Here is a 15,576-nt window from a genome sequence, read left to right on the forward strand (position 1 = left end):
TTTAGCAACTACTCCTACCAAGAGGATATAAGAGGACCTATTTCCCCTACACCTGTGCCAGCACTGGATGCTATCTTTTTCAATTTTTATCAATCTGATGGAATAAAAAAGACCTCATTTTAATTTGAATTTCTGGTGGTGATGGTTGTTGCAGTTTGTTTTGCAATCAATTGAGTTTAAAGTGCAAATGCAAAAAAAAAAAAGCAAATACAGACACCTGTTTTAAGCTACTTCAAATAGGAAAGAATAAATGTAAGAGTTTAGGGATAGCTTATCAGCCTCTATTTTTTAAGACACAATGCTGGTGTCCCTTTCTGTTTGGCAGGTTTGCTTTTTGACCAAGTAGGTACAGAATAAAAGTGCGGCTTTTAAGACTGAATCCCATTATTCCACAAACTTCCTGTTTCAGATGATACTGACCTTTTGGTTAGTTATTGTGTAAATTGCCAATTTATCCCTTACACATTTTCTGTTGGGTTCTTTGACATTGTATAGTTCCTCATATAAAAATGGATATTGGTCATGTGTAGCAAAAATTTTCTCCTGTGATGTCATTACCTTTGACTTACATTTGTTTAAAATTTTTATGTCATACAAAATTGGTACTTTTCCCCCTCCCTTTCTGGCTCTTGGATTTTCTGTTTTGTCTAAGAAGGCCTTCTACTTAATGAAGCTATCCAAATGTTCTCTTTTGTTTTCTTTGAAATGTTTTGCAGTTTTCTTTTCTTTCTTTTTTTTTGAGACAGAGTCTCGCTCTGTTGCCCGGGCCAGAGTGAGTGCCGTGGCGTCAGCCTAGCTCATAGCAACCTCAAACTCCTGGGCTCAAGCAATCCTACTGCCTCAGCCTCCCGAGTAGCTGGGACTACAGGCATGAGCCACCATGCCCCAGCTAATCTTTTCTATATATATTTAGTTGTCCGTATAATTTCTTTCTATTTTTAGTAGAAACAAAGTCTTGCTCTTGGTCAGGCTGGTCTCGAACTCCTGAGCTCAAACGATCCACCCGCCTCGGCCTCCCAAGTGCTAGGATTACAAGCGTGAGCCACTGCGCCCAGCCTGTAGTTTTCTTTTTAAAATCAGATCTTTAATCCATGTGGCAGTTTATTTTTTGTATACTAACTTCATTTTTTTCTAGGAAAAAACAACTATTATGTAACTTCAGTTTTACACTACTTTTTAATATCTGATAGAACATTACTCTTTTCACTAGTTTTTTTAAATTATTTCAGAGTATTACGAGGATACAAACGTTTTAGTTATATAAATAGCTTTTGTACCGTTTGAATCGAAGTTATAAGCATACCCATCCCCCAGATAGTGTGCACTGTACCCATTAGGCATGAATTTACCCATCCCCTCCTCCCTCCCCACCTGCTTGATTTCTGATGAATGTTATTTCTATATGTGTACATATTCACTATTTTTTTCTTCTTGAAAAAAAAATTTTTTTTTTCAGACAAGGTCTCACTCTGTCACCCTGGCTAGAGTGCAGTGGCCTCATCATAGCTCACTGCAACCTCAAACTCCTCAGCTCAAGCAAACTCCTGCCTCAGCCTCCCAAGTAGCTAGGACTACAGGTGTGTACCACCACACCCTGCTAGTTTTTCTGTTTTTGGTAGAGATGGGGTCTTGCTCAGTCTGGTCTTGAACTCCTGGCCTCAAGCAATCCTCCCGCATCAGTCTCCCAAAGTGCTAGGATTACAGGTGTTAGCCATCACGCCAGGCCCATATTATACTTTTCATTATTTTAACGCTTCTGTCTCTTCCCACTAGAATGTGAGCGCCACTGGGGAAAAAATTATGTTTAATGTACTGCTGTATCCAGTGCCTAGAACTGTGACTTGCACATAGTAGGTGCTAAATAAATAAGAGTTGGCTGAGAATGGAATAAATCTGCATGTACAAGGATACTCAATGTAGCATTATTTGCATGATACCAAAAAAATGAAAACAATCTGTCCATCAATGTTTTATAAAGTTACAAAGTAATAATAATGTTTAACATTTCAGCACTTAATATTTGCCAGTGCTTTAAATATGTTAACCATTAATCACTGAAACAAGCCCATGAGGTAGTTCATTTTAGTCTATGGAGGATATTAGTCTATAGATGAAGAAACTAAGGCACAGAGAGTTTAAGTAAATTGTCCAAGGTCTAACTGGAGAAGCTAGCATTCAAATGCAGGCAGTCTTACACAGTCAGTCTTCAAGACCACTTATTATGCTATGCTGACTAAGTATAATATGATCATGTTTCTATAAGACAAAGACAGAAGTTCTCACACCCAATGAGAATAAAACCCATAACTAATTAATTGTAAAGTCACTTAAAGCGAGGAATAAAAATATTCTATACATTACTTAAATAATTCATTTTAACATGAAGTATACACACTTATGCAACAATCTTTTGACAAAAGCCTACCCATTTTTTAGAGAGTGGGTTCAATGGCATTCCTTGGGTCTTTCTAGTATAAACCACACCAATTCGATTTCTTTAAGTGGAGTGCACTTGCCTTAAACACTTGCCAAGCAGTAAGTGCACAATCCTACATCTCAATGATTTTTCCCAGTCATTTACAGTAATCTTTCCCACATGCAACTGAATGGCATTTTGTTTTGTTTTAGCAATTTTCCCCATAGAGCCTTTCTAAAGCATTTAGTTTTCACATAAATGAAAACTCTTTGCACTGATATTTTATTGGCTTACATAATAGTTAAGTAAATTTATGTGACAAACATGACCAGCACACACTGGTTTTTTGTTTTGTTTTGTTTTTTCCAACCAATATCTGAGGAGGTCACACACTGGTCTGGAAGCAAACATAATTGGCTCTTTTTTTTTTTTTTCTCCTGAGACAGGGTCTCACTCTATGGCCTGCTAGAGTGCAGTGGTATCATCATAGCTCACTCCAACCTCAAACTCCTGGGCTCACACAATCTTCCTGCCTCAGCCTCCTGAGTAGCTAGGACTACAGGCATGCACCAAGATTCCCAAATAATTTTTAAATGTTTTTTTAGAGAAGGCGTCTCACTATGTTGCCCAGGCTGGTCTGGAACACGTGGCCTCAAGTGATCCTCCAGCCTCAGCCTCCCAAAGTGCTAGGATTACAGGCTGAGCCACTGAACGTGGCCATAAATGACTCTTGTCAAGGGTACAACGCTGCACTCCAGCCTAGGGTGACAGAGTGAGATCCTGTCTCAAAAACAAAACAAAGGCCGGGCGCATGGCTCACGCCTGTAATCCTAGAACTCTGGGAGGCCGAGGCGGGTGGATAGCTTGAGGTCAGGAGTTCAAGACCAGCCTGAGCAAGAGCGAGACCCTGTCTCTACTAAAAATAGAAAGAAATTATCTGGCCAACTAAAAATCTATATAGAAAAAATTAGCCGGGCATAGTGGCGCATACCTGTAGTACCAGCTACTTGGGAGGCTGAGGCAGTAGGATCGCTTAAGCCCAGGAGTCTGAGGTTGCTGTGAGCTAGGCTGACGCCATGGCACTCATTCTAGCCTGGGCAACAACGCGAGACTCTGTCTCAAAAAAAAAAAACAACAAAACAAAACAAAACAAAACAAAACACAACTCAACTGGTGAGAGTAGAAACACTTGAGCATAATAGAGAGAGAAGACCTTAGGAAATAGAAGATATCTGTTCCAACTAATCACTCAAGTGAAGGTTAGGATAAGAGAGCTTCAACATTAGCTTGTATATCTGCATATACAGAAGAAAGGCCAGGTATGGTGGCTCACACCTGCTATCCTAGCATGAACGTATACAAAGACATATAACAAACCTGGAATTAGGATGAAGGAATAAGATTCAATTACTTTTTAATACAATTTTATGTCGCTAATTTGCAACAATCAACAATCATGTATAATTTGGTAAATTTTTTAACATAAAAAAGGAAAAGAATGCTGTGAATTAGATAATACTATCTCCATCTGATAGATGAGGAAAGAGATTCAAAGAAGTCAGAACTTGCTCAAGATTGCAGAACTCACCAGAAGCTAAGCTGAAAGGCTAATTCATGTTTGCAAGAAGTTTCAAAGCTCATGTTTTCTTTACAATGCCAAACTCCCTGGCAAAAAAACTCAGATTATAACTTTTTAAAAATATATAGAGCACCCTGTATTTTTTCCCTTTAGGTAGTAATATGATGAAGCCAAAGGAAGATTTTCAAAATGAGTTATATTCTATAGCCCAGAGTTCAGGCTTTCTATAATTTAAGAGAATGGGGATCATACACTAGTATCCATTTAAAAGTAAAGAAATTTCTTACTCCTGTACAAGCAGTAAAGGGATCATTTCTTCCTCCACTTGCCATGCATAGCTCCTTTAGTCCCCTTTCTCTCTGTCCATGTCATCCTTCTCCAGGTGTTCAAGCATCAACCTAGAGACATTAAACCAAGGCACTAGGGGAGTTTGCTATATCTGAAAATTTGGAGAAATGGACTCCAATAAAATCACCTTCCATCTGCATAAGTCTTCTTAAAACCTATGTCTCTATTCTTTCCCATTTGAAACAACTTAAGTCTACAACAGTTATTCATACTCAACTGGTTCCAAAATAAACAGGAGAAATAGAGAACCACAGAAAAGCTTTAGAAGACATCAAATGGACTGAGAAACATGATAAATATGCCTTCAGAAATTGCAATCAAATCACGTCACAAAAAAAGTGAAACAGAGGAAACCTAAGATTTCCAAAATATTTTACTTTCACTGATTTCAATATAGCGAATTAGGAAACATATTGAGAAACAGCTCCTAGCACTGTCACCTTGTTCTGTTCTGACACCTGTGGAGATTCCAAGCACATACTCCATACGGTTAGTGAAGCAAACCTGAAACCTAGTGTTGTCACTCCTTAGTTGAAAACTCCTTTGATGGCTTCCCACACCTGCAGAATAAAGCTTTGAAAGGCCTTGAAAATCTATCTCTAATTCACCTTTCTACTCTTATTTTCTAAATCCATCACTACAGACACACCACACTTGCGTAAGCTATCTCCTCGGCTTTGACTGTCCTCCTGTCCAACACCTGTTGAAATTCTATTCCTTCTTCAAAGTAGCAAGATACTGGTAAGAGACTAGTCTTTAAGCCCAGATCCAGACCACTAGAATTCCACTAGAATTGAGCAAATACATCAATAGATCTGCTTCCTTACGTGGGAGCAGGCAAACTACCTATGGTACTTCACATGGCTACTGTAAAGGATTAAGCATAATAGTTATAAATTATCTAACACTGTGCCTAAGACATAGTAGATACTTAACTGTTAACTGCTAAGCCATTCTTATCCCCTACATCAACACTCCTAACCTTCCCTAAGGTCCCACAGCACTTTTTTTTGGAATCATATTAAGCTAAGAGCACTAATATCTTGCAGGATACTCATTATTCATGTATGTTCCTGGCTTCTCCATGGATTAGACAAGATGGTTATGGATGTGGATTTCTAAATCTCTACCACTTACTACAAGTGCAAGTTATATGACCTCTCAGGACTTGTTTCTTCATTAATAAAATGAACAACGGTTAACCCTTTACAGTGTTACATAAAGAAGTCTGAAAGAGTTCATCTATATCAACTGCCTGGCATAAATGCTTGATACCTAGTAACCTTTAAACAATGTTTAATGGCAATCTAGATGATGAATCTATCCAACAATTCCTTCTAGAACACAAAAATGTGAAATGTATTTCCCTCAATTCAATTTCATAAAGCAAACTTAATACAACTTGAACCTGCTACCCACCTCTCTTCTAATATAGACATCCACTGAAGACAAAAATGGAGATTCCTGTGCACATTACCTCAGAAAGGCTATCACATATTCATACTCATGTTCTTCCTGTACAGGACTAAGGACATCATGATTTATAACTCACATCACTTTATTACACTCAAACAACATAGTGGCTTACCTCTGAAGAGTTTTAAGGAGTAAAATAATCTGCTGAAGTTAAACAAATCTCTGAAATTGGTTGTCTGCCAGGAAGTGGAAGCTGGCTGCCTGCTGTTCACTCATTCTTTAATTCTAATTTGCTATGTCATCAATTTTCTCTACTAAAAACTCCAATCAAATGTCCACTAGGTCCATGATAGCATTTTTCCATTTATATGCTTTCAACCCATTGCCTAATTTCAGAGGCGGAAAAAAAGCACTTTGAAATTATAGTGAAATCTAATCAAGGAAATTACAGAAAAGAGAGAACTCGCCAAAAAAAAAATCAGATTTATTATCACAGCATTGTATTCTACCCTCAGCTGTACACTTATCTAAGTTGTACAGCACTTAAGTCAAAAACCTGGGAAAGGTTCTGGAAAGATGGATCTGGCTTTAAATCTGACAGGCTTATTTCTTAAGCCTGATATCCTTCATCTGTAAAACAGGGATTGTAACAGCAGCACGAACCTCTTAGGGTTGTTGTTGAGTATTGAATGAGATTATGTATGCTAAGTGTTTAGCAAAGTACTTACAACATCTTAAATGGTAGATGGGACTCTACCTACCAGTGCTTGAGCACTAAAGTTCTTCAGATATTTTGCTAAATAAATGAATATTTAGCACATTTTACACAGTTTACAAAACCCTTCTGACATCCATAAGCTCACTGGATCTCCAGGACATCCTCAGGGAGTAGATATTTTTAAGACATGCATTTCAGAGATAAGAAAATTGTTAACAAAATGCCAGAGTTACCCACCCTAGTGGTCTCCTCCAACCAGATTCTCCAGCCCAGTGATTAGTGCCAAATGCTCTTAACATCCTGCATAAACATAACATTCCCGCAAGCTACCACCCTCCTCAACTATAATCAAGCACTGGAGTCCAGGGATAAACCCAAAGTAATACACCCTGTCGGAAACCACTGAGGATACCCATAATCGTGCATTGTTTCCTCACATGGCGTCCTCCCACAGCTCTAGGGCTGGGACCAGGACTGCGTGTAGGTGCTCCCTCCCCCACACCCAGAGCCCCAACACGAGACCTGGTACCCAAGCAGCTCTCAGTAAATGTTTGTGGAAATGGTACAGGAGGCTTTCCACAGACTCGAATTGACGCTAACTCCGCACTGGGGATTAAGCATCTCCGGCAGATAAAGTCATTGGGCGGAGAGAGTCCGACTAGTAACCGAGCTGGGAAGGATGGTTGAGGACTGACGCCGCTAAAGGAAACCAGGGAAGCTGACTCCCTGAGGCTACCCTCAGAGGGGCACAGAGTAGGCGGGTCAGGCCGCAGCGATGGCTGGAAGGCTAGTTACCAACAGAGGCTCAGGGGCCGGGGGAATCAGGGCAGTTGGCGTCTGGGGGGAGGGGGTCGCCCGCTGGTCTGAGAAGGATCCAGGCCAAATCTGAGGAGGGTTCTGCGCTTTTATAGGGGCCCACTCTCTATCCTGCGGCGGCACTTGCTGCTCCGAGTATTCGCTGCTACCTGAAACTGCAGCAGCTTCTCTGTCTGCTCCTGGGTTAGATCCCGCTCCTCAGGCGCCGCCATTTTGCCGCCGCCTCTACGCTCCTGACCCGTCCGCACCGTCACCCGCCGGAACTGACATCAGCCGCAACCACATCCGGTCTGAACGACCGCCGGCAAGCAACTGCGTCTGCGCGCGCAGGCCCACTCTCCGGAGCCTGCCGACAAGGGGGCCAGCCCGAACACTTCCGGAAACTGCCGAGGAACTGTCAGTACAAGTCGCCCTTGCCATTTAGACGATGAACGGATCTACCAGAGACCTAAGATTCAGGACGAGATCGCAGAGCCGAGAGGGTCCGAAAGTGCCTCGAGAATCTCCGGAATGTCCCGAATGGCACTCGGCTGATTTCGACTGTCCCTAGAGCATTTTCCGGTAACCTCCGATATTCCTCAAGGTGTCTCAGGAAACTGAGACCGTTCTGAGATTTCGGCCATTTGATGTTCCTAAGTTTCCAAAAGCTCCCGACCATCCCTCGGGAGGTTCCGAAAGTCCGCGAATGCTGGTAAGGCACGTCCTACGCCGTCTTCGAATCGGAAGCTGTGGGAAGGCTTTGGCCACGTTTAAATTACCAATTCAGGGTCACTTGCTAAGAAAGCTTGGGCGCGGCTCCCATGGTCTTTGAAGGTTAATGGCGCTTCCAGCCTTCCGCAGAGCTTTCCATGCACCTGGTCGCCACGGTGCTGGAGCCTCGGCCCAGCGTCTGCCCACCCCTCTCACATCTCTCCATACTTAGTGCCGAGGGCCCTGCCCACTGGCCCCTTGTCTCTGTGGCAGGCCGAAGAAAAATCCCTGCACTGGGATCCGGAGACTTAGGTTCGGGTTCTAGATGCCACCTAGCAAAGTGCTGGACATCCTTGGGCAAACCACTTGGGCTCCGTTTTGCCATTGGTGAATGAAATTCCCCAGCGGCCCCTGACATGCCGCCTCTCCTCCTTCTCCAGGGAGGCTGTCCCTTACCTTGTCCATATTATTTCCACTGTCTTATCACCACTCCTCAATCTCTACTTTCCTCTGCACTTTCCTTGCCCCATCTAGTCTGCCACTTCCCTTTATTAAAAAAAAAAAATTTTAAGGCCATAAATAAGAGACAAACCACTTCCCTTTAGATCTGTTTTTCATTTCTACTTCTTTTCTTCTGTCATCTGCCTCCTCTGTCCACTTTCCAGAAGGCCTTGGAGAGGCAGAGAGGTCTGGGTCTGGTACATGCTTTTCCACTGACTGTGACTCCCAGCAAGGCAGTCGGCCTCCTGGGTCCCACTGTCCAGTGTAGTCCCCATCTGTAGAATCCCACCCTAGGCCACTTCATAGGGTTGATCAGGCGAGACAGAAGACAGGAAGGGCTTTGAAAACTGAAGTTCTGTGACCAGTAGTGGTTTCTGCCTTCTAGCGGTAGCTGATGGCTTCCATGTAAGATCAGTATTGCCAGAACTGCCCATTATTTTTAAGAGCATCTACATTCTCATCACAAAAAATGATAAGTGTGTGAGGTAATACATATGTTAATTAGCTCGCTTAACCAGTCCACAAAGTATGCATTTAAAAACATCATGTTGTACATGATAAATATATACAATTTTTATTTGGGAAAAAAAGCACACTGTACACCTTAAAAAATAAATGCGCTAATTTGAAAAAAAAGAGCACCTACAAATTTGGATCTGCATATGAAATCTCCCCATTTAAAAATGGTGGCAACTAATTCACTTCTTAAGAGAATTTTACTCTGCCAGTCAACCATAATTGCTAGCCACATTTCAGCTCAGGAGCTGCCAGTCTGCCCCCTGACCTAAGCAGAATTCTCATGGCTTCTGTTTGCCATGGGAGAAGCAGAACTTGGAAGAAACTTAAGCTTTTTTTGATAAGTTTAAAATGAAAAATGTAGAAAGTATCACCTATTATAGGCTTGCCCTTTCCTTTAAAAACAATTTTTTTCTGACCTTTATTTTGCCTTCTAGAGCACTGCTGTCCAATCAAAATATAATGTGAGTCACATGTATAATTTTAAATACTCTAGTAGCCACACTGAAGACAGGAGAAGTTAATTTTAATAATGGATTTTATTTAACCTAATATATCCAAAATATTATTCCTTTTTTTCATACTAAGTCTTCAAAATCTGGTGTGAATTTTTCACTTATACCACATCTCAATTTGGACTAGACACATTTCAGATGCTCAATTGCCAGATGAGCATAATGGTAACTATATTGGACAGTGCAGTTCTAGAGCATTGTGAATGTCTTTTTAATAGATTTGTTAGTTATAGTCATCTACAGATTTTAGGAAATTATTCAACAAATATTTATGGAGCACTTATTCTGAGCCCAGCTCTAGACCAGATGCTACTAAGAGAAACAGGACACAGTTGTTGCCCTCTAAGAACACAGTTTAATGAAAAATTAAATGAATTTTATCACTTCTCTAGAAGGATTTTTATTTATGTGTGTGATAGGTTTTTTTTTTTTTTTTTTTTTTTTGAGACAGAGTCTCACTTTGTTACCCGGGCTAGAGTGAGTGCCGTGGCATCAGCCTAGCTCACAGCAACCTCAAACTCCTGGGCTTAAGCGATCCTACTGCCTCAGCCTCCTGAGTAGCTGGGACTACAGGCATGAGCCACCATGCCCGGCTAATTTTTTTTTTTTTTTTTTGTATATATATTTTTAGTTGGCCAGATAATTTCTTTCTATTTTTAGTAGAGACGAGGTCTCACTCTTGCTCAGGCTGGTCTTGAACTCCTGACCTCGAGCGATCCACTCGCCTCGGCCTCCCAGAACTAGGATTACAGGCGTGAGCCACCGCGCCCGGCCGTGTGATAGGTTTTTGAGTCCCAGTTTTCTACCTATGGCACACTGGGACTTGTGACTGAGAGCTATCTCAGAGAACCTAATGGATGAGTGTTTCTCTAATCCTAGTAGTAAGGTTTTGCTGATGCCTTACCATTTTGTTCCTGATAAAGGACAGATTCTGTCCTGCTAAGTCATGAAAATCCTTGAACAAGCCCTCAATTTCTGAGTAGTGGAACATAAGATATTTTCTGTTAGGAACACGGGATCTTGATTGCTGAGTAAAACAGACCATTGAGATATCAGCAAGTTTTTGTTTGTTCGTTTCTGCCCTCCTGCCTCATCAAATTATTCATTATAAATTAAATGAGGCCAATAGGAATTAAGGTGACTTAACTAGATTCAGCCAAAAAGTAAGAGAAGGAGTGAGAAAGGTAGTACCTGTACCCAATAGTATATTTTAGATCCTCAGGCTTCTGATAAGGATATCTGGACTGATGAAACAAGTTAGACTTGGAGGCAAAGTTTTACTTTATGAAAGTCAACAAAGTACATCTCATGTTCTCAGGGAGACCTGAGTACAAACTTTGATGTCACCATTCATTGGTTGACTATGTGACTTTGGCAAGTTCATTAACTTTCCTAAGCCTCACTTTGCTCATCTCTCAGCTGTAAATGTACTAATACTACACGTATCTTCCAGGGTCATGGCAAGGATTAAATCAGAGAGGATATGAGAAGTTTATGTCCTAATCACAGATACCCTGCAGACTTGTTGAGAGGATCAAATGAAATAGTGAGTTGAGGAAAGCCTTTGCCATTGCTAAAGCCTTTCACAGAAGTTAGTTTTTGGTACAGATTCATTCAACATGTGTTTGTTACTGTCTACTAATTCATTCTGGGTGTGACCTTGCCTCAGGAATCTCCTTGTCTAGCAGAAAGTCAACTGCAGTAGCAGGTGGGAAGTGACAGAGACCTAGAGATATGTGGTTGGTAACAGACTGTGTCAGTATCCTTAGCTCCGTGTCTCATCTCTCACCTGGACCACCACGGTTACCACTTACCTGGTCTCCCTGATTTTACTCTTGTCCAGTGCAGTCTCATCACAGCTGCCAGAGAATCTTTTTAAAAATCAAATCAGATCCTATCATGCCCCTGCTCAAAACCCTCTATTGGTTGCTACTGTCCTTAGAATAGAATTCAAGCTCCTTACTGTGGCCTGAGATGCCCTATGTGATCTGGCCTTATTGCTTCTCCGACCTCATTAGTGCCAAGTCATTACTCTCAAGCCTTCGCCTCATTATTCTCATTCATACCTTTGGGACTTTATATTTGCGGGACCCTTTGCCTGGAACACTCTTTCTTTGAGCCCTCACATGGCTGGCCCTGTTGACATTCAGATCTCAGTACAAGAATAATGCATTCTCATAGAAGACCTAAAAATGTTGTGTTTTCTTGAAAACATCACTAGATAACATTGTCTTGTTTACCTGTTTATTGTTTCTCTCTCCACTCTGAGTTCTATGAAGATTACAGAGACCAAGTTGGCTTTGGCTGCCACTGAATCCCCAGTGCCTAGAATGATGCTGGTCACCAAGTACAAGCTGTATAAATATTTGGCCCAGGCTAGAGCCTTAGCCAAAGCACCTCATGAATGTGGATGGACTTACAGGAGTGAAGCCAGGGGAACTAAACCGGGGAATAAAAGCTACTGCCTGTGGGATACTAAGAAATGTGCTTTTATTAGAGCATCTCAAAAGACAAAAGAAGGATCACCACAATTTTGAGTCATGGGGTAAGGAATGCTGATAACAGGTTACTTTAAGGCAGAGATGTTTTATTGCTCTTTTTAAAAAGTTCTGTTTATAAAAAAGTACATGATTTGTGAACAAGTTCAAACAACACCTCAGTTGGCAGAATGGGGAAAAGAGAAAAAGCAAGAGACCTATTTACAGATGGTTCAAATAATCCATTTTCATTTAAATTGTCCCCACAATCTTAGTTTCTACCTGGTTGTGGGGAGGGCATGTTTCCCAGAGGACTTAGTGTGGGTTCCATTGAACTGGATGCTGCAATTATCATCTGTGCACTTTGGGCTCCTCAGGCTGTGAACCTGCAGGTGGAAGTGCTACGATTCCAGCAGGGTGATTCCTCTGATAGGGTTGCTGTTACACCCTATGGAGTCAGAAGGCATATGTCTGGATCCCAGGTGATTCACTGGCACTTCCATGCCCAGTAATAACAGAAAATCAGCAATTGCGACAACTACAACCTGACAAGGGCAAGATAACTAAAGGCTTAGACCCTTCAGAAATAAAAGCCTGGATCACCCCACTGGAAAGCAATCAGGCCAACCAAAGTATTAGGTGAGGGTGAGGGAACTCTAGAATGAGTAGTGGAGGAAGGAGATGATATGATTATGGATTATAGCCTTGGGACCAGTTGCAGTTGCAGAGAACTGGTTTGTTTCACTACTTCACTGGCCTTAAGTCTACAGAGATTGTGGCTGCATTAAAGGGAATTTTTGTGGATCACTGGACTTGTACCTTTCCTCTTAGAAGGAGTGCAGGCATTTCGTTCCCACCATAGTGGAGGACCCCTACTAATAGTACGGGACTAGATATGGAAGGGGGGAGCAGCACTGAGCAGCACAAGGGAGGTAATGTCTCAAACATTGCTTGTGTTCCACCTCATATCTTTGCAGTCTTACCTATCTCCAAGGCCCTTGGTCGTTTGTTTCACCCTCAGCCACCTCTGTGGTGACCAACTCAACTTGGATGGATCCTGCTCAGCTACCAGCATGGTGACCAACTTTACACAGACTCAACACAATAGCATCTCACCTCATGCACGTACCACAAGCCTCCTGCCTCCCACCCTAGAGCTTTCCTATTGCTACTGAAGCATGAGATACCATGGACATTGCCTACACTTGCCTAACCCAGAAGTGCAGGGGAAGTAATGTCCCCTGGGGTAAACCCTTGACCAATCAGAGATGGGAGCCACCAAAGAAATCTCATTTCCTGCAATGGTGATAAGGTGTCTTGAGATGCAGTAGCTCATATGGTCTCTCTGAGGACAGGCCCATGGGATTGGCTAGTGCACCTGCCAGCAGGCAGTAGCCAGCCCCTTGTTCCTGCCTTTCCCTTCTGCTGCCTCACTTCTGTGTCCCCTTGGGCCTGATTCCCTGGGATTGCACTCCCCAGGAAAGGATAAAAGCCTTTAAGTCAGGCTGTATTTTTTGTAGAACCTGGGCTATGATACTGTATGTCAAGTTAGTGGTGCAACCACAGAGAAAATAACAAATTCAAGTGAATTTAAAACAGTAATGTCTGTATGTTCCCTATAGGTTATGTTCTAAGAACAAAAAGAACAAAGAGATTTTAAATGGTTTTAGGTAATCATAGTGTCAGTAATAATATTGATACTGTTATTTTAAAACTGTATATACAGCACATATACATGTGTGTGTATGTATGTATGTATATATATATATAAACACACATAGTAGTCCCTCATTATCCATGGGGATCCATTCCAAGACCCCTAGTGAGTACCTGAAAACCATAGATAGTACTGAACCCAATTCCCATCAATCTGGAACATGTTTTTGTTCATGTGTCTCACAAATGTAAGGCATTTTTCATCTTAACTAAGCACTTAACACTCACTGTGGCTGTAATTTTTGCAGTTTGAGGTGCGACAGCAAAACTGTCATGAATTTCTTTTTCCTTCTTCACAATTTCCCAGATAAAAGATTAATGCTTACCATAGATCTTAGCAACCTCAGTGTATCATTTTTTTTCTTTCCTTATTAAGTGCAGATCTTTCACCTTTCCACTTAAAGGAAGCACTTTACATCTTCTCTTTGGCATATCTGAGTTGCCAGCTTTGGGGCCATTATTAAGTAAAATAAGGGTTACTTGAACACAAGCACTGTGAAATCACGACAGGCACTCTAATAACCAAGATGGCTACTGAGTAATGGGCAGGGAGCATATATAGTATGGATACCCTAGACAAAAGGACAGAGAGGGACAGCATGAGATTTCATCACACTACTCAATTTAAAACTTACGAATTGATTATTTCTGGAATCGTTCATTTAATATTTTTGGACCACGGTTGACTGTAATTAACTGAAACTGCAGAAAGTGAAACTGAGGATAAGGGGAGGCTACTGTATATGTATGGATACAGCCAAAGAGTGACTATGTCATGCATTAGAACCAAGATTTTCAGTGAAAGAGAAAATCTACACATCTAAAATCAAAGAGGTTAAGCAAAAACATTATCTTAAATTTGAATTAGAAATATCAGTAAGAATGCATCATAGTTTTCTCTTTCAAACAAAAAGTATATTTCCTAGTTCTGTTGACTGAAGAGGTCCATAAGAAATAATTAACTCTTGAGGTGCCCACGTAGTGGTTTCTAAATATCACTTCCCATTAAAAGGTTTCAGAATTCTTTGAAAAAATGACTGAGGCCAGTCTGGGGCAGGAATCATACAGGATGAGCCAAGAACATCTTGCTATATCAGAAAGCAATCAAATTGTTACATCAAGCATCAAAACAAAATGTTTATGACTTAGGAACAAATTTAAGAGGCTCCCACTGGACAAATATAGGAAAAGTTAAATATAAAAAGTATAATGACTGTCCCTTCACTGAATTGCTTTGCAACTTTGTGTATATACATGTAAGTCTTCTTCTAGACTCTGTCCTCTTCCATTTATGTATTGTTTGTCTTTTTTGGAGACAGTTTATTAAAATATTAAATATTATTAAATTAATTTATTTAATTTAATATATAATTATTAATATATAATTAATTTAATTAATATAAATTAATATTATTAAAATATTAAAATATTACAGCATAGCAGAAAGATTCAAACGGCTCCACGTGGTGTTTTGAAATTCATCCCAACTGTAGGCTGAGTGATCTGCAGGTTGGACAAAGTCCAAAAGTTTCAGCATTTCCTTAGTGTCAGGATCTACTTCAATGATCTCCTGATCTAGAGCTGAGACCTCTGGGACATAATTATCTCTCCTTTCTCTCTCCTCCTCCTGCAGCTTGATGTAAATACCTCTCACTGGGCGTCTCTGAATCCACTTCGTCAGATATTCTGTTATCCGGGCTGGAGCACAGTGGTGTCATCATAGCTTACTGCAACCTCAAACTCCTGGGCTCAAGCAAACCTCCTGCCTCAGCCTCCCAAGTAGCTGGGACTACAGATGCATGCCACAACACCTGGCTAATTTTTCCAATTTTTGTAGAGATGGGGTCTCACTCTTGCTCAGGCTGGTC

At 41.1% G+C, this 15,576-nt stretch overlaps 1 protein-coding gene and 1 long non-coding RNA gene across 3 annotated transcripts in view; one reads left to right on the plus strand and one right to left on the minus strand.

Moving 5' to 3' along the window:
• Positions 1–7,602, minus strand: part of FAF2 (Fas associated factor family member 2) — a 62,644-nt gene extending 55,042 nt beyond the window's left edge. Inside the window, exon 1 of the mRNA XM_045530651.1 lies at positions 7,443–7,602. Within this exon, the coding sequence (XP_045386607.1) occupies positions 7,443–7,505 (63 nt within the window). The 5' untranslated portion in view covers positions 7,506–7,602. The remainder of the gene's footprint in view (positions 1–7,442) is intronic.
• A 12-nt stretch (positions 7,603–7,614) lies between these two features.
• Positions 7,615–15,481, plus strand: LOC123623486. 2 transcript variants are annotated; one of them, XR_006729867.1, is made up of 4 exons: positions 7,615–7,984; positions 11,785–12,060; positions 12,970–13,304; positions 15,342–15,481. It is a non-coding gene; the product is annotated as an uncharacterized LOC123623486 (long non-coding RNA). The 2 variants fall into 2 exon arrangements; XR_006729866.1 differs by lacking the exon at positions 15,342–15,481 and having other exon boundaries at positions 7,618–7,984; positions 12,970–14,105.
• Positions 15,482–15,576: the final 95 nt, after the last annotated feature.

This window comes from Lemur catta, chromosome 18 (genome assembly GCF_020740605.2).
Source record: "Lemur catta isolate mLemCat1 chromosome 18, mLemCat1.pri, whole genome shotgun sequence".
Classification (NCBI taxonomy): Eukaryota; Metazoa; Chordata; class Mammalia; order Primates; family Lemuridae; genus Lemur; species Lemur catta.